Source organism: Triticum urartu, chromosome 2A (assembly GCF_056163025.1).
Source record: "Triticum urartu cultivar PI428250 chromosome 2A, HENAU_Tu73, whole genome shotgun sequence".
NCBI lineage: Eukaryota > Viridiplantae > Streptophyta > Magnoliopsida > Poales > Poaceae > Triticum > Triticum urartu.
This window is the reverse complement of record NC_141874.1, coordinates 745537891-745560917: the sequence shown is the minus strand read 5'-3', so window position 1 is coordinate 745560917 and position 23027 is coordinate 745537891. Positions and strand designations below refer to the sequence as shown.

Genomic DNA, 23027 nt, shown 5'->3' with positions numbered 1-23027 from the left:
GCCTCACCAACCAACCCTGTTTGTTTGCTTGGCTAAAGAAACTCTGTTTATGTTGCTAGTGCTCTGAGGATGGTTCGGTTCACGCACATGCAAAATGCAGAGTATGGTCAGCTCAAAGCTCACCGGAAGCTGCACGCGATCTAAAAGCTCTTATATTAGTTTACAGAGGAAGTACGTCGCAGATGGGCAGACTTAAATTAGGAAGTGCATGCGCATGATTACGGTGTCTCAACGCAGTAGCCGTTTGGAACAGCACACAAGTGCAAAACTTCCATCACAGTCTGCTCTCTTCAGGGACTGGAGACATTTTCAGACAAAGGCTTTCATGATGCACAACGATCACCACAGTTATAACTGCAGCATTTTCAGATGGCAACACGAAAGCTCTTCACACAAAAAGCTAACAACGATCGTGCAAATTATAACCTCGGCAAAAAAGGCACTAGTTAAGTTTTCTCGCCAACAATTCATCAATTCAGCCAGCAAACACATGGCATATCCTAGCCGTAGTTTCTGCATATATATTTGCTAGGGAGGGAATGCAGCTTCAGATATCCTAGCACAATACTATGTAAACCGGCCGTTGTTTCCACAGAGAAGCCTGGTGATATACACATAAGTTAACCAAACAAAACACTTCTTGCGCAGCTCGCTTACAAGCAAACAAGAACTAGATGATGCCATGGGTATGCACGCAAACGTGCATATGCTGTATAATTAGTACGACACCCTCAAAATAGTTTCAGACTTTGGTTGGTTTCGGGTAGCATCCGAGTGAGTAGGGCAAAAGGACGCTCACGGGAAAATCTGCTAGCGTCTTTGAGGATCTCAGTTGGTGTTCAGGCCTTCAACGGCTTGAAGTCTGCTCCCACTGCCTCCTGGACAGATTTGAAACCGTCTCTTTCCAAGCATTCTGCGAGCTCGGCCTGTCGAATAACCATCAGCATCAGAGTTCAATTCAGACATACACAAGGGAGCAGGCTAAAATATGTTGGTCAGGATGGCCGGGCTCATTTACTGAGCAGTGGTACGTTTGTAACTAGGAAAACGGTTGCAACTTGTAAGATTCATGCCAAGTAAAATAAATGTTAGATCACCTTTATTCTCGGGATGAGAGCTGGACCTCCGTAGGCAAGTGCAGTGTAAAGCTGAACCAGCGTGGCTCCAGAACGTATCTTCTTGTATGCATCCTCGCCGCTGTATGTGCATTACAATTTTTTGATTAAATATTGGTGTTGAAAGTGAAAAACACCATCAAAGTAAATAACAAACCAACATTACCTAGTTACACCACCACAGCCTATCAGCGTAACCTTGCCCTGCAGGATATGCAAACACTTGCTCATCAGGGAGAGTTACGAAACTCCAGTAAAGAAATAGTAGAACCAAGAATGCAATGCCCGGGATGGAAGATGTGCTAAAGTAAATAGATATATACTGTAATAAAGTAAGAAACAGGATAAAGCACGCACGCCTGTACGGATATACATATCCCTGAGAACTTGAGTAGATAAGTCAAACAGAGGCTTCCCACTTAATCCGCCGGCTTCCTGAGCTAATGGATGTGCGTCTGCAGGAGGTGGCCTTGAAATTGTTGTGTTTGATATAATCTGTGTTGTTAAAAATATCGATAAAGAGTAAGCAAACATTAGTGAAGCAACATGGACGAGAGAAATACATATTTGCACAGGAGTTAATTAGGGTTATGCTAGTCAGTGCAGTGACACGTAAAAGTGTGTCATGGAATAATTATCCACCTACCAGGCCATCTAACTTGGAAGCAAGAGCAACCTGGAAAACAGCAAGCAAAAGCATAAGAAAAATATTCACCAACTGTCAAAGAGCATGAAAAATAAGGCTTTAGTCCAGTATGTTACGGCAGCAATGTCCTCAAGATCCTGCTTCGACAAGTCCGGTGCGATTTTAACAAGCAATGGTGGCGGACCATCTTCAGCCCACTGCATCTCATCTCGTGCATCTTGCACCTGCACATCCAGTGTACGTCATACTAATTACCCATAAAAATGAAGAAAAATATCCAGTTCAATTAATAAGACTACAGACCTTCTTCACAAGTTCTTTCAGCTGCTTTCTACCTTGCAATGCGCGAAGACCAGGAGTATTTGGGGAAGAAACATTTATGACCTGCATTAAGAGTAAGAAACCGGTTGTTACCATTTATGCTGCATGTCCATATACACTGCTCATCCAGCAGCAGTCCTATTTCCATGCTTGAAAGAGAGCACAAAACAATGAAATGTTTTTCTTCATATGCAGAAGCATAGCCCCTGATTTCAATAAGAAACTATAGTAGCATGTTTTAGCAGGTGGTACCAAATGGGGAGCCATCATGAAGCACACAGTTTCACAAGTTAAGCCCTTCTGTTAAAAAATGTGCATTGACGACAAAACATTCAAGAAATGCATCAGTTTTATTCTGAAGCAAACATTTCTCTAGTTATGCTATTTTTCTCTCTTTGATGAGCCACATTAGATGAGAACAGATCAACATGAATGAATGCAAATTTCCTTATTCTAACAACCATATCCATCTGAATCTATGGTGCATATGAAACTGAAAGTAACAAACGTGTGATGTGAGGTTATCTTGTAACAGCAAAAGATGGATACCAGGTAATCAGCATACTGTGACAACGAATGAACTCCTTGCACGTAGTCAGCACCAGCATCTTCACTAGTCTTATTCTTGCCAAGATTGACTCCCAAAATTCCAGGACCTGCTTTCCCTCCTTGCTTTACATCACTGGAGCTCGAAGTTTCCTCCATCTTCCTCTTACCATGTTGTGCCCCAAGACGCTTAGCAACTACTACAATTCCTTCACTGTTGAACCCGCAGCGATTGACTACAGCACTGAAGAGAAAGCAAGAAAACACCATTACAAGAAACCACCACACAACATTTTTAATTTGTTTCATAATTAAAGTGGCAGCGGACAGTTTGAATAGCAGCAGCAGAACATGAAATGCTTACCCATGCTCTTTCAATCTGAATATCCGCGGCTTAGGATTTCCCTCTTGAGGCTGAGGTGTTACAGAGCCAACTTCCACAAAGCCAAATCCAAGACCCAATAGACCCTCCACGGCCTCAGCATTCTTATCAAATCCAGCAGCAAGACCAATTGGATTTGTAAAGTTCCTTCCCCAAACCTCTATCCCAAGAACTGGTGGATCAGGTCTCTTTTCTCTTGGGACAAATCCATGAGCAGCAGCAGAAACAGCCAAACGATGAGCAAACTCTGCATCTAGCAGCGCAAAAAGTGGATTCACGAGTTCTGTTGATTTGAATAACCACCCACTGCACGATCACAAAGGGCAGAGCCATTAGTGAATAGGCCCCTAGTAGTTGATAGTTGTACCCAGAAAAGGGTACGAATAAGCAGGAGCTTACGAATTCCTAGAATCCCAACTTGTGGCTATTTCAAGCACCTATGGGGTGCTTTCGTGCTATTCAGATGTAATTACAACTTGTTCTAATGAAAAATTAGGTCCAAGAACTTAGTGGCATGTACCAAAACGTGGCCTCGTCGGTAGTACTCACGTAAGCACCTCCAGCAATGGCCAATCCTATCATGGCCCCAGTCAAAAGCCTACCCTGCATATTGACGAGGAACAACAAGGACTAGTTAATAAAGTAAATGACACAGTAAAGGGACAGGTAGGTAATCACTATAATAACTGTATGATCAACTCAATCTTTCATAAGATCCTTCACAAGAAACTAATTTAAGAATGCACTTTTTTCAAATAAAAGAGGACAAGTATTGTTGTCAAAATCTCAAGAATAGTGCAGTCAATAGATCCTCCATCTACAGGAACATCAAGTCCGATTATTATTTTCCCCTTTGTATTTGTATTTAAATCATGATGATGGGACAGAGCGCAAGTGAGTAACTGCGCTACAAAAGGTCACACAAAAATATTATCTTTGATCAAAAGACGCAACGCGTTCAGATGGCACGAGAGCATGGACCAGATCACCAGCGCAGCGTACTGGCGGCAACCAGCGGGCGCGGCATCTAAAACACGCCAGCTGCTTCCTCCATTACTCGAGAGGAAGCAGCGCGCGGAGGAGCAGAGCGCAGCGCGCGCGCGTGAGGTGTATGCGTCAATGCCGAGGAGGCGGGGGGCGGCTGGGAGGGACGCGTTACCTTGCGGGGAGGCGGGGGCACCTTAATGGGCACTGCAACGGCGGAGACCGTCCTGCTGGCCTGCCGGGCGCCGGCGAGGGCGGGGGCGGGGCCGCGCCACGGGGAGCCGCGCAGGAGCGCACCGCGGAGGGAGCGCCGCCACGCGCTCGCGGCGGCGGAGGACGCCATGGCGGGGCAGGCGCGGGGGGCGACGGCGATGGCGGCGGCGGCGGGGGGACGGGCGGGCGGGCGGTCTGGTCGGCGTGGGGAGCAAGCAGAAGGGGCGAGGGCTCAGGCGTGGAAGAGAAGTAGTAGCAGACTGTACTTGGGCTGGGCCGGGAGACGGGCCCAGGTCGGCTTATAAGCGGCTCGCCATCTCTTCTTCTTGCTCGCTCGACCGGATTTTTTTTCTTTTTTTTTCTTTCTTCTGTCCGAAGAGACCAGTAGAAATAACTCCGTATGCTACGACTTGGGAAGCAAGGCAGAAATGGCTTCTTGATAGACAAGCAATACCTCCTCGTAGGCTCTCGAATGCTGAGATAGCAAGAAGTGCGATGCATTCTGTAAAAAAAAAAAGGACCATGCAACTAGGGATGAAAATCGGCCCGGTTTAACCAAAGAAAGGCCATGCTTTCATTGCCAAAGCTTCCATAGTTGAGACTTCCGAAGCAAAAGGAACACGGCAATAACCAGCAGCTACTCCCTCCGGTCCTTTTTACTTTGCATGTTAGAACTCTTTGAAGTCAAACTTCACAAAGTTTGATCATACTTATATGAAAAAATATCAACATCTGACATGCTAATGTTATACAATATGAAACTTTAAGTCATGACACATCTATAGATATTGATTTCAGATTGTGAATGCTGGTACTTTTTTCTATAAAGTTGGTCAAATTTTACGAGGCTTGACTTCAATCAAATCTTATATTCGAACTAAAAAGAACCGGAGGGCGTACAAATGTAGCTTGGTCATCAGGAATGACGGCTCTCGTTGGTCCCACTCCGTCTTCACCATGGAAAGAAGCGCCCGCGTTCTGTTTTAAATTACCTTTTCCTGGCTTTACCCATCGAGTTTTCTTCCTAACAGCGTGTTTGGTTCGGAGGAATTATAGATGGGGAATGGGAGTTGAGAGGTGAGGAGATTAAAAGTCCACTGTTTGATTAGAGGTAATGGGAGTTTAAGTGGGAAGGGGAATGGGAGTTGAGGAAGCCGATTCCCATCGATTTCTTTCTATGGACAACGCATTTGCAGCGTGTTTGGCAAAAAATGGGAAGGGGAATGGGAGTTTAATGTAGGGAGTTGTATTGAGATTAGACATGCGATGAGTCGTTTTATTCCCAATCCTCTGTTTGACGCATGATGAAAATTATGTGTGAGAGTTTGATGAGAAATTGTATTCCCGTGTTTGGTTCGTGAGAATTGACAAGGAAATAGACAAGGGAAATTAACGTAAGTTATGGTGAAGGGCTAAGATTGACTCACTAAAACAATTCCCTTCCAACTCCCACCCCCTCCCCTGTTAATAAAACGGTGGGAGTTGGAGTCTCAAGTCCCATGACTATTCCCTTATCAATTCCCAATCCCCCTAACCAAACAATAGATTTGAAGTCTCGTACCCCTTCAATTCCCATTCACTAGCTCTAACTACCCCCAACCAAACATGCTGTTGGTAATATTTGGGAAGGGGAATGAGAGTTTAGAGTAGGTAGTTATATTGAGATTAGACATGGGATGAGACGTTTTATTCCCAATCCTTTGTTTGGCACATAATAGGAATTACATGTGAGATTTGAGGAAAAACTGCATTCCTTTGTTTGGCTCATGGGAATTGGCAAGGGACTAGACATGGGAAGTTAACGTAAATTATGATGAAGGGCTAAGATCGACTCACTAAAATAATTCCCTTTCAATTCCCACCCCCTCTCCTATTAATAAAACGGTGGGAGTTGGAGTCTAAAGTCCCATGCCTATTCCCTTCTAAATTCCCAGTCCCCCTAACCAAACAATAGATTTAAAGACTCACACCCCTTCAATTCCCATTCCCTAGATCTAATCACCCCCAACCAAACACGCTAGGAGTACCCTGAGCAGAGTTTTATCCCACGCTAATTCCCATCATATACCAAACAAGGGAATGTGAGTAAATATCTACTTTCCATGCCTAATCCATCCATAAACATCCTCGTGCAAACTACCATTCATGAGCAGAGTGTTTACCAAACAGACTGTAAACACTATTTTATGGTTTGCCTTGGAGACTGGATGGGTGTACTACACCCAATTTAGCCAAAAAAATTGAAAAATGGTATCAAACAAAATCCAAAAAAATTGAACAGACCAGTAGAAATACTTCATACAACTTGGCGAGCAAGGCACAAATGCCTTCTTTTTGACAAAATGGAGGACTAGGCAGTAGCCTAGTGGCAAGGGTCGCAGTGGCGAACCCTGCGCCCACGGTTTGACTCCCGTCGGAAGCGAATTTGTGGCGTCTCATCCGGTGGGCTCCTTCTATAAAATATACGTCCTAGGTGCTAGTGCCCATGGAAATTTTTTCTTTTGACAAATGTCTTCTTGATATAAAAGTCGTGATTTTCCATACAAAAATCTCCATCGTGATTTTTTCCCATTTTTCATCGCTTCATAAAATACCTTTTGAAGACAATACAAATGTAGATGCCCACACACACACCCTGTAAAATACCCCTTTTGTAAATCGAAATACAACAGTTGGCACTTTGGCACATAATTAATATGTTAGCTCAAAAAATGATAATTGTTGTATGAAACCATATATAAATGACAACAGTGTAACATTAGCATGAGAAAAACTATAGATATGTTTGACATGTATCAGTGCACTGCTTATATGATATGGACATATTATATGTACACTTCCATATCACGAGCATGTGGGCCTATTTGGTTCCCAGCCTACGGTTGCCACGCCTAACCTTAGTTATACCACAACATTTAAGACATATGTTTGGTTCATCGTCACACTTGTGGCTTGTCATTGTTTTCTAGTTATATGGTCCACATGTCACATGCTTAATTTTTTGCCATTTTTTGTCTCACTTGTGGTGGCCATTTTGTTAGCCACACTTTTTGTGGCAGCCACACTTTGTCTAAGGTTAGTTGTGGCAAAGTTAGTCATGAACCAAATGATACATCCATTTTGCATCATGCTTTCATATCGATATTTATTGCATTATGGGCTGTTATTACACATTATGTCACAATACTTATGCCTATTCTCTCTTATTTTACAAGGTTTACATAAAGAGAGAGAATGCCGGCAGCTAGGATTCTGGGCTGGAAAAGGAGCAAATATTAGAGACCTATGATGCACAGCTCCAAAAGTACTAAAACTTAACGGAAGTTATTTTCAGAATATATAAAAAATACTGAGCGCAAGAAGTACCAGAGGGGGACCACTCACCAGCCACGAGGGTGGGGGGCGCGCCCTACCCCTGGGCGCGCCCCCTGCCTCATGGGCCCCCTGGTGGCCCTTCGATGCCCATCTTGTGAGTAGTTACGTTTGTTCCTGAGGACATGGGAGAAGTCTTGCTATTAGTAGTCATGTGAATTTGGTATTCGTTCAATATTTTGATGAGATGTATGTTGTCTCTCCTCTAGTGGTGTTATGTGAACGTCGACTACATGGCACTTCACCATTATTTGGGCCTAGAGGAAGGCATTGGGAAGTAATAAGTAGATGATGGGTTACTGCTACCTCTTGAGCACTGCGTTGATTTTCCCTTGAAGAGGAAAGGGTGATGCAGCAAAGTAGCGTAAGTATTTTCCTCAGTTTTTGAGAACCAAGGTATCAATCCAGTAGGAGGCTATGCGCGAGTCCCTCGCACCTACACAAAACAAATAAATCCTCGCAACCAACGCGATAAGGGGTTGTCAATCCCTACAGGGTCACTTACGAGAGTGAGATCTGATAGATATGATAAGATAATATTTTTGGTATTTTTATGATAAAGATGCAAAGTAAAATAAAAGGCAATAAAAATAGCTAAGTGTTGGAAGATTAATATGATAGAAGATAGACCCGGGGCCCATAGGTTTCACTAGTGGCTTCTCTCAAGAGCATAAGTATTTTACGGTGGGTGAACAAATTACTGTTGAGCAATTAACAGAATTGAGCATAGTTATGAGAATATCTAGGTATGATCATGTATATAGGCATCACGTCCGAGACAAGTAGACCGACTCCTGCCTGCATCTACTACTATTACTCCACACATCGACCGCTATCCAGTATGCATCTAGAGTTTAAGTTCATAAGAACAGAGTAACGCTTTAAGCAAGATGACATGATGTAGAGGGATAAATTCATGCAATATGATAAAAAAAACCATCTTGTTATCCTCGATGGCAACAATACAATACGTGCCTTGTTGCCCCTACTGTCACTGGGAAAGGACACCGCAAGATTGAACCCAAAGCTAAGCACTTCTCCCATTGCAAGAAAGATCAATCTAGTAGGCCAAACCAAACTGATAATTCAAAGAGACTTGCAAAGATAACCAATCATACATAAAAGAATTCAGAAAAGATTCAAATATTGTTCATAGATAAACTTGATCATAAACCCACAATTCATCGGTCTCAACAAACACACCGCAAAAGAAAATTACATCGAATGGATCTCCACGGGAGAGAGGGAGAACATTGTATTGAGATCCAAAAAGAGAGAAGAAGCCATCTAGCTAATAACTATGGACCCGAAGGTCTGAAGTAAACTACTCACACATCATCGGAGAGGATATGGTGTTGATGTAGAAGCCCTCCGTGATCGATGCCCCCTCCAGCGGAGCTCCGGAACAGGCCCCAAAATGGGATCTCGTGGAGACAGAAAGTTACGGCGGTGGAATTAGGGTTTTGGCTCCGTATTTGATGGTTTGGGGGTACGTAGGTATATATAGGAGGAAGGAGTACGTCGGTGGAGCAACAGGGGGCCACGAGGGTGGAGGGGCGCCTGGGGGGTAGGCGCGCCCCCTACCTCGTGGCTTCCCTGTTGGTTGCTTGACGTAGGGTCCAAGTCTCCTGGATCATGTTCGTTCCGAAAATCACGTTCCCGAAGGTTTCATTCCGTTTGGACTCCGTTTGATATTCTTTTTCTGTGAAACTCTAAAATAGGCAAAAAATAACAATTCTGGGCTGGGCCTCTGGTTAATAGGTTAGTCTCAAAAATAATATAAGAGTGAATAATAAAGCCCAATAATGTCCAAAACAGAAGATAATATAGCATGGAGCAATCAAAAATTATAAATACGTTGGAGACGTATCAAGCATCCCCAAGCTTAATTCCTGCTCGTCCTCAAGTAGGTAAATGATAAAAACAGAATTTTTGATGCGAAATGCTACTAGGCATAATTTCAATGTAATTATTCTTAATTGTGGTATGAATATTCAGATCCGAAAGATTCAAGAAAAAAGTTTAATATTGACATAAAAAATAATACTTCAAGCATAATAACTAAGCAATTATGTCTTCTCAAAATAACATGGCCAAAGAAAGTTATCCCTACAAAATCATATAGTCTGGCTATGCTCTATCTTCACCACACAAAGTATTTAAATCATGCACAACCCCGATGACAAGCCAAGCAATTGTTTCATACTTTTCACATTCTCAAACTTTTTCAATCTTAACGCAATACATGAGCGTGAGCCATGGACATAGCACTATATGTGGAATAGAATGGTGGTTGTGGAGAAGACAAAAAGGGAGAAGATAGTCTCACATCAACTAGGCGTATCAACGGGGCATGGAGATGCCTGCTACGTCTCGAGCTAGCGTTGGTTTTCCCCGAAGAGGAGGGGGTGATGCAGCACAGTAGCGTAAGTATTTCCCTCAGTTTTTGAGAACCAAGGTATCAATCCAGTAGGAGGTCACGCGCAGGTCCCTCGTACCTGCACAAAACGGTAGCAACTCGCGACCAACGCTTAGGGGTTGTCAATCCCTTCACGGTCACTTACGAGAGGGAGATCTGATAGTGATAATATTTTTGGTATTTTTGGTATAAAGATGCAAAGTAAAAAGTAAAAGCAAAACAAGTAAAATAAAGTAATGGAGATTGATATGATGAGAATAGACCCGGGGGCCATAGGTTTCACTAGTGGCTTCTCTCAAGAGCATAGATATTCTACGGTGGGTGAACAAATTACTGTTGAGCAATTGATAAAATTGAGCATAGTTATGAGGTTATCTAGGTATGATCATGTATATAGGCATCACGTCCGTGACAAGTAGACCAACTCCTGCCTGCATCTACTACTATTACTCCACTCATCGACCGCTATCCAGCATGCATCTAGAGTATTAAGTTAAAAACGGAGTAACGCCTTAAGCAAGATGACATGATGTAGAGGAATAAATTCATGCAATATGATAAATACCCCATCTTGTTATCCTCGATGGCAACAATACAATACGTGCCTTGCAACTCTTTCTGTCACTGAGTAAGGACACCGCAAGATTGAACCCAAAGCTAAGCACTTCTCCCATTGCAAGAACTACCAATCTAGTTGGCCAAACCAAATGGATAATTCGAAGAGACTTGCAAAGATAACTCAATCATACATAAAAGAATTCAGAGAAGATTCAAATATTATTCATAGATAAGTTGGATCATAAACCCACAATTCATCGGTCTCAACAAACACACCGCAAAAAGAAGATTACATCGAATAGATCTCCACGAGAGAGGGGGAGAACATTGTATTGAGATCCAAAAAGAGAGAAGAAGCCATCTAGCTACTAGCTATGGACCCGAAGGTCTGAAGTAAACTACTCGCACTTCATCGGAAGGGCTATGGTGTTGATGTAGAAGCCCTCCGTGATGGATGCCCTCTCCGGCGGAGCTCCGGAACAGGCCCCAAGATGGGATCTTGTGGATACAGGAAGTTGCGGCGGTGGAATTAGGTTTTTGGCTCCGTCTTTGGTCTAATGGGGGTACGTAGGTATATATAGGAGGAAGGAGCATGTCGGTGGAGCTCCGAGGGGCCCACGAGGCAGGGGGCGCGCCCTCCACCCTCGTGACCTCCCCGGAAACTTCTTGGAGTAGGGTCCAAGTCTCCTGGATCACGTTCGGTGAGAAGATCACGTTCCCGAAGGTTTCATTCCGTTTGGACTCCGTTTGATATTCTGTTTCCTCGAAATACTGAAATAGGCAAAAAAACAGCAATTCTGGGCTGGGCCTCCGGTTAATAGGTTAGTCCCAAAAATAATATAAAAGTGGAAAATAAAGCCCAATATAGTCCAAAACAGTAGATAAAGTAGCATGGAGCAATCAAAAATTATAGATACGTTGGAGACGTATCAGGCATCCCCAAGCTTAATTCCTGCTCGTCCTCGAGTAGGTAAATGATAAAAAGACAATTTTTGATGCGGAGTGATACTTTGGCATAATTTCAATGTAAATCTTCTTAATCATGGTATGAATATTCAGATCCGAAAGGTTCAAGACAAAAGTTCATATTGACATAAAAAATGATAATACTTCAAGCATACTAATCAAACAATTATGTCATCTCAAAATAACATGGCCAAAGGAAGTTCATCCCTACAAAATCATATAGTTAGGCTATGCTTCATTTTCGTCACACAAAGATGTTCCCAACTTCTATACCCCCGATGACAAGCCAAGCAATTGTTTCATACTAAAATAATATCAAACTTTTTCAACCTTCACGCAATACATGAGCGCGAGCCATGGACATAGCACTATGGGTGGTATAGAATATGATGATGCGGATTGTGTGGAGAAGACAAACAAGGAGAAAGTCTCACATCAACGAGGCTAATCAATGAGCTATGGAGATGCCCGTCAATTGATGTTAATGCAAGGAGTAGGGATGCCATGCAACGGATGCACTAGATCTAAGAATGCTCAACAAAAGAAAACTAGTGGGTGTGCATCCAACTTGCTTGCTCATGAAGACCTAGGGCATTTTGAGGAAGCCCATCGTTGGAATATACAAGCCAAGTTCTATAATGAAAATTTCCCACTAGTATGAACAAGACAACTTATGAGACTCACTATATGAAATCATGGTGCTACTTTGAAGCACAATATATGAGACTCACTACATGAAGAACAAGGTGCTACTTTGAAGCACAAGTGCGGAAAAAGAGATAGTAGCATTGCCCTTTTTATTTTCTCTCTTTTTTTGGGCCTTTCTTTTTTTCTTTTTGGCCTTTCTCTCTTTTTTTTAATTGGGCAATGCTCTAATAATGATGATCATCACACTTCTATTGATTACAACATAATGATTACAACTCGATACTAGAACAAGATATGACTCTATATGAATGCCTCCGGCGGTGTACTGGGATGGTGCAATGAATCAAGAGTGACATGTATGAAAAATAATGCATGGTGGCTTTGCCACAAATACGATGTCAACTACAAGATCATGCAATGGCAATATGACAAAAGTAAAGCATGTCATGATGATGATGATGATGATGATGGAAGTTGCATGGCAATATATCTCGGAATGGCTATGGAAATGCCATGATAGGTAGGTATGGTGGCTGTTTTGAGGAAGATATAGAGAGGTTTATGTGTGAAAGAGCGTATCATATCACGGGGTTTGGATGCACCGGCGAAGTTTGCACCAACTCTCAATGTGAGAAAGGGCAATGCATGGTACCGAAGAGGCTAGCAAATGGCGGAAAGGTAAAAGTGCGTATAATCCATGGACTCAACATTAGTCAAAAGAACTCATATACTTATTGCAAAAATTTAGAAGTCATCAAAAATCAAGTACTACGCGCATGCTCCTAGGGGGGTAGATTGGTAGGAAAAGACCATCGCTCGTCCCCGACCGCCGCTCATAAGGATGCACAAGCCAGGTACACTTCATGCTTCAAATTTGTTACACAACTTTAACCATACGTGCATGCTACGGGACTTGCTAACTTCAACACAAGTATTTCTCAAATTCACAACTACTCAACTAGCACGACTATGATATTATCACCTCCATATCTCAAAACAATTATCAAGCATCAAACTTATCTTAGTATTCAACCCACTAAAAAGAAAGTTTCACATATCTTGAATACCAAGTATATTAACATTAAGCAAATTACCATGCTATTAACGACTCTCAAAATAATCTAAGTGAAGCATGAGAGATCAAGTTTCTTTAAAACAAACCACCACCGTGCTCTAAAAGATCTAAGTGAAGCACTAGAGCAAAAATTATCACGCTCAAAAAGATATATGTGAAGCACATAGAGTAAACTATCAAGCTCAAAAGATATAAGTGAAGCACATAGAGTATTCTAACAAATTTCAATTCATACATGGCTCTCTCAAAAGGTGTGTACAGCAAGGATGATTGTGGTAGACTAACAAGAAAAGACACAAATAATACAAGACGCTCCAAGCAAAACACATATCATGTGGTGAATAAAAATATAGCTCCAAGTAAATTACCGATGGAAGTGGACAAAAGAGGGGATGCCTTCCGGGGCATCCCCAAGCTTTGACTTTTTGGTGTCCTTGGATTATCTTGGGGGTGCCATGGGCATCCCCAAGCTTAGGCTCTTGCCACTCCTTGTTCCATAATCCATCAAAAGAATTCACCCAAAACTTGAAAACTTCACAACACAAAACTCAATAGAAATCTCGTGAGCTCCGTTAGAGAAAGAAAACAAAAGACTACTTTAAGGTATTGTAGTGAACTTGTTCTTTATTTGTATTAGTGTTAAACCTACTGTATTCCAACTTCTCTATGGTTTATAAACTATTTTACTAGCCATAGATTCATCAAAATAAGTAAACAACACACGCAAACAGAATCTGTCAAAAATAGAACAGTCTGTAGTAATCTGTTACTAACGCAAACTTCTGGAACCCAAACAATTCCACCAAAATTAGACGACCTGGGCAATTTGTTTATTGATCAGCATCAATTGGAATCACTATTTTATCACGTTCTGGTGATTTTTGAGAATTCGGGCACTGAGCGCAAAGATTCTGGAAATTATAGCAAGATCAAATAACTATCTTCCAAGAAGATCTAATAGGTTTAACTTGGCACAAACACTAATTAAAAGATAAAACCACATCTCAACTGAATCTAGATGGATTATTTATTCCTAAACAAAACCAAAAACAAAAAACACAAAATAAAATTGGGTTGCCTCCCAACAAGCGCTATCGTTTAACGCCCCTAGCTAGGCATAAAAGCAAGGATAGATCTAGGTATTGCCATCTTTGGTAGGCAATTCTTCAATGAGGCATCCACCTCCTTTAGAATTTTCTTTCTTTCTAGTGATTATCAACTTTTAGGCATAAGATCAAAAAATTCATTCGTGGCAAATGGTTCCTTAATGATTGTAAAAAGATCGGGGTGAATACTTATAGATTTAAGATCCGCATTTTCCTTACTAGATGATTCACCCTTATTTTTAGGAACATACATAAACTTGGCAATTTTAGTGGGAGGACTAGGAGTACTTTTTACGGAAGAAAAAGCAGTTCCCAAGTTGGTAATGATACCCTCAAGTTTATTGATTCGAGTAGAGTCTAGATTTATTTTTTCATTAACCATGGGTTCCTTCTCCTTAATATTTTTCAAAGTCATTCCTACCTTAGATCCATATTGAGTAATTTGATTATGAATCTTTTTATCTAGATTTTCAATGGATTCAATGGTAGCAACTTTGTTTTCAATAATTTCAAGCCTTTGCATAACATGCTCCAAGGTTAACACAGTTCCATTAACCAAAAGGGGAGATGAGCCAAATAAATCTATTAAAACATTATAGGAATCAAAAGTATGGCTACCCAAAAATTCCCTCCGGTAATGGTATCAAGGATATATATATATACAAAGGATTAGCACCTACATAAAAATTGCGAAGAAGGACTGAAGTAGATTGCTTTCTGGTAGATCTATTTTGAGCATTGCAAATTCTATACCAAGCATCTTTTAGATTTTCTCCCTCCCTTCGTTTAAAATTTAGCACTTCATTCTCGGGAGATAACGGAGAAGATAAGGAATTCGACATAGCGACAGGTAAGCAAACTAACACACGAGCAAACAAAAGGCAAGGGGAAAAAGAGGGCGAATAAAACGGCAAGGGTGAAGTGGGGGAGAGGAAAACGAGAGGCAAATGGCAAATAATGCAATGCGAGAGATAGAGATTGTGATGGGTACTTGGTATGTTGACTTTTGCGTAGGCTTCCCTGGCAACGGCGCCAGAAATGGCTCGTTGACGGGAGAGTAAATCTTGACTTGACTTGGCGTAGGCCTCCCCGGCAACGGCGCCAGAAATCCTTCTTGCTACGTCTTGAGCTAGCGTTGGTTTTCCCCGAAGAGGAGGGGGTGATGCAGCACAGTAGCGTAAGTATTTCCCTCAGTTTTTGAGAACCAAGGTATCAATCCAGTAGGAGGTCACGCGCAAGTCCCTCGTACCTGCACAAAATGGTAGCAACTCGCAACCAACGCTTAGGGGTTGTCAATCCCTTCACGGTCACTTAAGAGAGGGAGATCTGATAGAGATAATATTTTTGGTATTTTTGGTATAAAGATGCAAAGTAAAAAGTAAAAGCAAAACAAGTAAAATAAAGTAATGGAGATTGATATGATGAGAATAGACCCGGGGGCCATAGGTTTCACTAGTGGCTTCTCTCAAGAGCATAGATATTCTACGGTGGGTGAACAAATTACTGTTGAGCAATTGATAAAATTGAGCATAGTTATGAGGTTATCTAGGTATGATCATGTATATAGGCATCACGTCCGTGAAAAGTAGACCGACTCCTGCCTGCATCTACTACTATTACTCCACTCATCGAGCGCTATCCAGCATGCATCTAGAGTATTAAGTTAAAAACAGAGTAACGCCTTAAGCAAGATGACATGATGTAAAGGAATAAATTCATGCAATATGATAAATACCCCATCTTGTTATCCTCGATGGCAACAATACAATACGTGCCTTGCAACTCTTTCTGTCACTGAGTAAGGACACCGCAAGATTGAACCCAAAGCTAAGCACTTCTCCCATTACAAGAACTACCAATCTAGTTGGCCAAACCAAACGGATAATTCGAAGAGACTTGCAAAGATAACTCAATCATACATAAAAGAATTCAGAGAAGATTCAAATATTATTCATAGATAAGTTGGATCATAAACCCACAATTCATCGGTCTCAACAAACACACCGCAAAAAGAAGATTACATCGAATAGATCTCCACGAGAGAGAGGGAGAACATTGTATTGAGATCCAAAAAGAGAGAAGAAGCCATCTAGCTAGTAGCTATGGACCCGAAGGTCTGAAGTAAACTACTCGCACTTCATCGGAAGGGCTATGGTGTTGATGTAGAAGCCCTCCGTGATGGATGCCCTCTCCGGCGGAGCTCCGGAACAGGCCCCAAGATGGGATCTCATGGATACAGGAAGTTGCGGCGGTGGAATTAGGTTTTTGGCTCCATCTTTGGTCTAATGGGGGTACGTAGGTATATATAGGAGGAAGGAGCATGTCGGTGGAGCTCCGAGGGGCCCACGAGGCAGGGGGCGCGCCCGGGGGGGCGCGCCCTCCACCCTCGTGACCTCCCCGGAAACTTCTTGGAGTAGGGTCCAAGTCTCCTGGATCACGTTCGGTGAGAAGATCACGTTCCCGAAGGTTTCATTCCGTTTGGACTCCGTTTGATATTCTGTTTCCTCGAAATACTGAAATAGGCAAAAAAACAGCAATTCTGGGCTGGGCCTCCAGTTAATAGGTTAGTCCCAAAAATAATATAAAAGTGGAAAATAAAGCCCAATATAGTCCAAAACAGTAGATAAAGTAGCATGGAGCAATCAAAAATTATAGATACGTTGGAGACGTATCAATGCCCATCAATAGATATCAATGTGAGTGAGTAGGGATTGCCATGCAACAGATGCACTAGAGCTATAAGTATATGAAAGCTCAACAAAAGAAACTAAGTGGGTGTGCATCCAACTCGCTTGCTCACGAAGACCTAGGGCATTTTGAAGAAGCCCATCATTGGAATATGCAAGCCAAGTTCTATAATGAAAAATTCCCACTAGTATATGAAAGTGATATCATAGGAGACTCTCTATCATGAAGATCATAGTGCTACTTTGAAGCACAAGTGTGGTAAAAGGATAGTAGCATTGCCCCTTCTCTCTTTTTCTCTCATTTTTTTATTTTTTTATTTGGGCCCTTTCTCTTTTTTTTGTGGCCTCTTTTTTTTAGTCCGGAGTCTCATCCTGACTTGTGGGGGAATCATAGTCTCTGTCATCCTTTCCTCACTTGGGACAATGCTCTAATAATGATGATCATCACACTTTTATTTACTTACAACTCAACAATTAAAACTCAATACTTAGAACAAAATATGACTCTATGTGAATGCTTCTGGCGGTGTACCGGGATATGCAATGAATCAAGAGTGACATGTATGAAAGAATTATGAACGGTGGCTTTGCCACAAATACGATGTCGACTACATGATCATGCAAAGCAATATGACAATGATGGAACTTGTCATAACAATCGGAACGGTGGTAAGTTGCATGGCAATATATCTCAGAATGGCTATGGAAATGCCATGATAGGTAGGTATGGTGGCTGTTTTGAGGAAGGTATATGGTGGGTGTATGATACCGGCGAAAAGTGCGCGGTATTAGAGAGGCTAGCAATGGTGGAAGGAAGAAAAGTGCGTATAATCCATGGACTCAACATTGGTCATAAAGAACTCATATACTTATTGCAAAAATCTACAAGTTATCAAAGCAAAGTATTACGCGCATGCTCCTAGGGGGATAGATTGGTAGGAAAAGACCATCGCTCGTCCCCGAGGGTGGAGGGCGCGCCTGGGGGTAGGCGCGCCCCCCTACCTCGTGGCTTCCCTATTGGTTGCTTGACGTAGGGTCCAAGTCTCCTGGATCATGTTCGTTCCGAAAATCACGTTCCCGAAGGTTTCATTCCGTTGGACTCCGTTTGATATTCTTTTTCTGCAAAACTCTGAAATATGCAAAAAACAACAATTCTGGGCTGGGCATCCGGTTAATAGGTTAGTTCCAAAAATAATATAAAAGTGAATAATAAAGCCCAATAATGTCCAAAACAGAAGATAATATAGCATGGAGCAATCAAAAATTATAGATACGTTGGAGACGTATCAGTTGCTAGAGTGACAGAAGCTTAAACCCTAGTTTATGCATTGCTTAGTAAGGGGCTGATTTGGATCCATATGTTTCATGCTATGGTTAGGTTTACCTTAATACTTTTGTTGTAGTTGCGGATGCTTGCAATAGAGGTTAATCATAAGTGGGATGCTTGTCCAAGTAAGGACAGTACCCAAGCACCGGTCCACCCACATACCAAATTATCAAAGTACCGAACGCGAATCATATGAATGTGATGAAAACTAGCTTGACGATAATTCCCATGTGTCCTCGGGAGCGCTTTTCTCTATATAAGAGTTTGTCCAGGCTTGTCCTTTGCTACAAAAAGGATTGGGCCACCTTGCTGCACTTTATTTACTTTTGTTACTTGTTGCTCGTTACAAATTATCTTATCACAAAACTATCTATTATCTATAATTTCAGTGCTTGCAGAGAATACCTTGCTGAAAACCGCTTATCATTTCCTTCTGCTCCTCGTTGGGTTCGACACTCTTACTTATCGAAAGGACTACGATAGATCCCCTATACTTGTGGGTCATCACCAAACAGACCCGTAATATATATTTGTTGGAAATATGCCCTAGAAGCAATAATAAAATGGTTATTATTATATTTCCTTGTTCATGATAATTGTCTATTGTTCATGCTATAATTGTATAATCCAGAAATCATAATACATGTGTGAATACATAGACCACAACATGTCCCTAGTGAGCCTCTAGTTGACTAGCTCGTTGATCAATAGATGGTTACGGTTTCCTGACCATGGACATTGGATGTCATTGATAACGGGATCACATCATTAGGAGAATGATGTGATGGACAAGACCCAATCCTAAGCATAGCGCAAGATCGTGTAGTTCGTCTGCTAAAGCTTTTCTAATGTCAAGTATCTTTTCCTTAGACCATGAGATTGTGCAACTCCCGGATACTATAGGAATACTTTGGGTGTGCCAAACGTCACAACGTAACTGGGTGACTATAAAGGTGCACTACGGGTATCTCTAAAAGTGTCTGTTGGGTTGGCATGAATCGAGACTGGGATTTGTCACTCCGTATGACAGAGAGGTATCTCTGGGCCCACTCGGTAAGACATCATCGTAATGAGCTCAATGTGACTAAGGGTTGGTCACGGGATGATGTCTTACGCAACGAGTAAAGTGACTTGCCGGTAACGAGATTGAACGAGGTATTGGGATACCGACGATCGAATCTTGGGCAAGTAACGTACCGATTGACAAAGGGAATTGTATACGGAATTGCTTGAATCCTCGACATCATGGTTCATCCGATGAGATCATCATGGAACATGTGGGAGGCAACATGGGTATCCAGATCCCGATGTTGGTTATTAGCCGGAGAGTTGTCTCGGTCATGTCTGCATGGTTCCCGAACCCGTAGGGTCTACACACTTAAGGTTCGATGACGCTAGGGTTATTAGGAAGATTTGTATGTGATTACCGAATATTGTTCGGAGTCCCGGATGAGATCCCGGACGTCACAAGGAGTTCCGGAATAGTCCGGAGGTGAAGATTTATATATGGGAAGTCATCATACGGTCACCGGAAATATTCGGGGGTATACCGGTATTGTACCGGGACCACCGGAGGGGTTCCGGGGGTCCACCGGGAGGGTCCACCTGCCCCGGAGGGCCTTATGGGTTGTAGGTGGAAGGGAACCAGCCCCTAGTGGGCTGGGCGCCATTCCCCCCTAGGGCCCATGCGCCTAGGGTTTGGGGGGAACCCTAAAGGGGGGCGCCCCCCCTTGCTTGGGGGGCAAGCCCCCTTCCCCTTGGCCGCCGCCCCCCCTATAGATCTCATCTAGAGGGGCTGGCCCCCTTCCCCCTTCTCCCTATAAATAGAGGGGCGAGGGGAGGGCTGCAACACCACATCCAAGGCGCAACCCCTCCCCTCCCCAACACCTCTCCTCCTCCGCGTGAGCTTGGCGAAGCCCTGCCGGAGAACTGCCACTCCATCACCACCACGCCGTCGTGCTGCTATTGAAGGCTTCTTCCTCAACCTCTCCCTCCTCCTTGCTGGATCAAGGTGCGGGAGACGTCACCGGGCTGCACGTGTGTTGAACGCGGAGGCGCCGTTGTTCGGTGCTTAGATCGGATTCGGCCGCGATCTGAATTGCTACGTGTACGACTCCTCCAACCGCGTTCTTGCAACGCTTCCGACTCGCGATCTTCAAGGGTATGAAGATGCACTCCCCTCTCATTGCTAGTTACTCCATAGATTGATTTTGGTGATGCGTAGAATTTTTTTTAATTTCTGCTACGATCCCCTATAGTGGCATCATGAGATAGGTCTATGCGTAGTTTCTAAGCACGAGTAGAACACAAGTTGTTGTGGGCGTCGATTTTGTCAATTTACTTGCCCTTACTAGTCTTATCTTGATTCGGCGGCATCGTGGGATGAAGCGGCCCGGACCGAGCTTACACGTACGCTTACGTGAGACTGGTTCCACCGACTGACATGCACTAGTTGCATAAGGTGGCTAGCGGGTGTCTGTCTCTCCCACTTTAGTCGGATCGGATTCGATGAAAAGGGTCCTTATGAAGGGTAAATAGAAATTGGCATATCACGTTGTGGTTTTGGCGTAGGTAAGAAACGTTCTTGCTAGAAACCTATAGCAGCTACGTAAAAACTTGCAACAACAATTAGAGGACGTCTAACTTGTTTTTGCAGCATATGTCGTGTGATGTGATATGGCCAAAAGGATGTGATGAATGATATATGTGATGTATGAGATTGATCATGTTCTTGTAATAGGAATCACGACTTGCATGTCGATGAGTATGACAACCGGCAGGAGCCATATGAGTTGTCTTAATTTATTTATGACCTGCGTGTCAACATAAACGTCATGTAATTACTTTACTTTATTGCTAACCATTAGCCATAGTAGTAGAAGTAATAGTTGGCGAGACAACTTCATGAAGACACGATGATGGAGATCATGATGATGGAGGTCATGGTGTCATGCCGGTGACAATGATGATTATGGCGCCCCGAAGATGGAGATCAAAAGGAGCAAAATAATATTGGCCATATCATGTCACTATTTGATTGCATGTGATGTTTATCATGTTTTACATCTTATTTGCTTAGAACGACGGTAGCATAAATAAGATGATCCCTTGCAATAATTTCAAGAAAGTGTTCCCCCTAACTGTGCACCATTGCTAAGGTCCGTTGTTCCGAAGCACCACGTGATGATCGGGTGTGATAGGTTCTAACGTTCGCATACAATGGGTGTAAGCCAGATTTACACACGCAACACACTTAGGTTGACTTGACGAGCCTAGCATGTGCAGACATGGCCTCGGAACACGGAAGACCGAAAGGTCGAACATGAGTCGTATAGAAGATACGATCAACATGAAGATGTTCACCGATGATGACTAGTCAGTCTCACGTGATGATCGGACACAGTCTAGTTGAATCGGATCATGTATCACTTAGATGACTAGAGGGATGTCTATCTGAGTGGGAGTTCATTAAATAATTTGATTAGATGAACTTAATTATCGTGAACATAGTCTAAAATTCTTTGCAATATGTCTTGTAGATCATGGCCCACGCTAATGTTGCCCTCAACTTCAACGCGTTCCTAGAGAAAACCAATCTGAAAGACGATGGCAGCAACTACACGGACTGGGTCCGTAACCTGAGGATTATCCTCATAGCTGCCAGGAAAGCATATGTCCTTGATGCACCACTAGGTGAAGCACCTGTTTTCCCAGCAGAACAAGATGTTATGAACGCTTGGCAGACGTGTAGTGATGATTACTCCCTGATTCAGTGCGGCATGCTTTACAGCTTAGAACCGGGGCTCCAAAAGCGTTTTGAGCAACACGGAGCATATGAGATGTTCCAAGAGCTGAAAATGGTTTTCCAAGCTCATGCCCGGGTCGAGAGATATGAAGTCTCCGACAAGTTCTACAATTGTAAGATGGAGGAGAATAGTTCCGTCAACGAGCACATACTCAAAATGTCTGTGTTGCACAACCGCTTGTCTTAGCTGGGAGTTAATCTCCCGGACGGTCGTTGACAGAATCCTTCAGTCGCTCCCACCTAGCTACAAGAGCTTTGTGATGAACTTCAATATGCAGGGGATGCAAAAGACCATTCCTGAGGTATATTCAATGTTGAAATCAGCGGAGGTGGAAATCAAAAAGGAACATCAAGTGTTGATTGTGAATAAAACCACTAAGTTCAAGAAAGGCAAGGGTAAAAAGAACTTCAAGAAGGACGGCAAGGGAGTTGCCACGCCTAGTAAGCAAGCTGCCGGGAAGAAGCCAAAGAATGGACCCAAGCCTGAGACTGAGTGCTTTTATTGCAAGGGAAACGGTCACTGGAAGCGGAACTGCCCCAAGTACTTAGCGGATAAGAAGGCCGGCAATGCCAAAGGTATATGTGATATACATGTTATTGATGTGTACCTAACCAGCGCTCGTAGTAGCTCCTGGGTATTTGATACCGGTGCAGTTGCTCATATTTGTAACTCAAAACAGGAACTGCGGAATAAACGGAGACTGACGAAGGACGAGGTGACGATGCGCGTCGGGAATGGTTCCAAGGTTGATGTGATCGCTGTTGGCACGCTACCTTTACATTTACCTACGGGATTAGTTTTAAACCTCAATAATTGTTATTTAGTACCAGCTTTGAGCATGAACATTGTATTTGGA

At 42.8% G+C, this 23027-nt stretch overlaps 1 protein-coding gene across 1 annotated transcript; it reads right to left on the bottom strand.

Moving 5' to 3' along the window:
• Window positions 1-498: 498 nt before the first annotated feature.
• PYRD (pyrimidine d) lies at window positions 499-4397 on the bottom strand. The gene is made up of 11 exons (XM_048704080.2): window positions 4170-4397; window positions 3531-3613; window positions 2993-3316; window positions 2632-2872; window positions 2065-2145; window positions 1878-1985; window positions 1762-1791; window positions 1473-1610; window positions 1282-1319; window positions 1098-1197; window positions 499-926 (listed from the first exon to the last, which is right to left on the bottom strand). Exons 1-11 carry the CDS (start codon window positions 4335-4337, stop codon window positions 840-842), a joined length of 1398 nt encoding a protein of 465 aa, XP_048560037.1. The 5' UTR covers window positions 4338-4397; the 3' UTR covers window positions 499-839.
• Between the last annotated feature and the right edge of the window lie 18630 nt (window positions 4398-23027).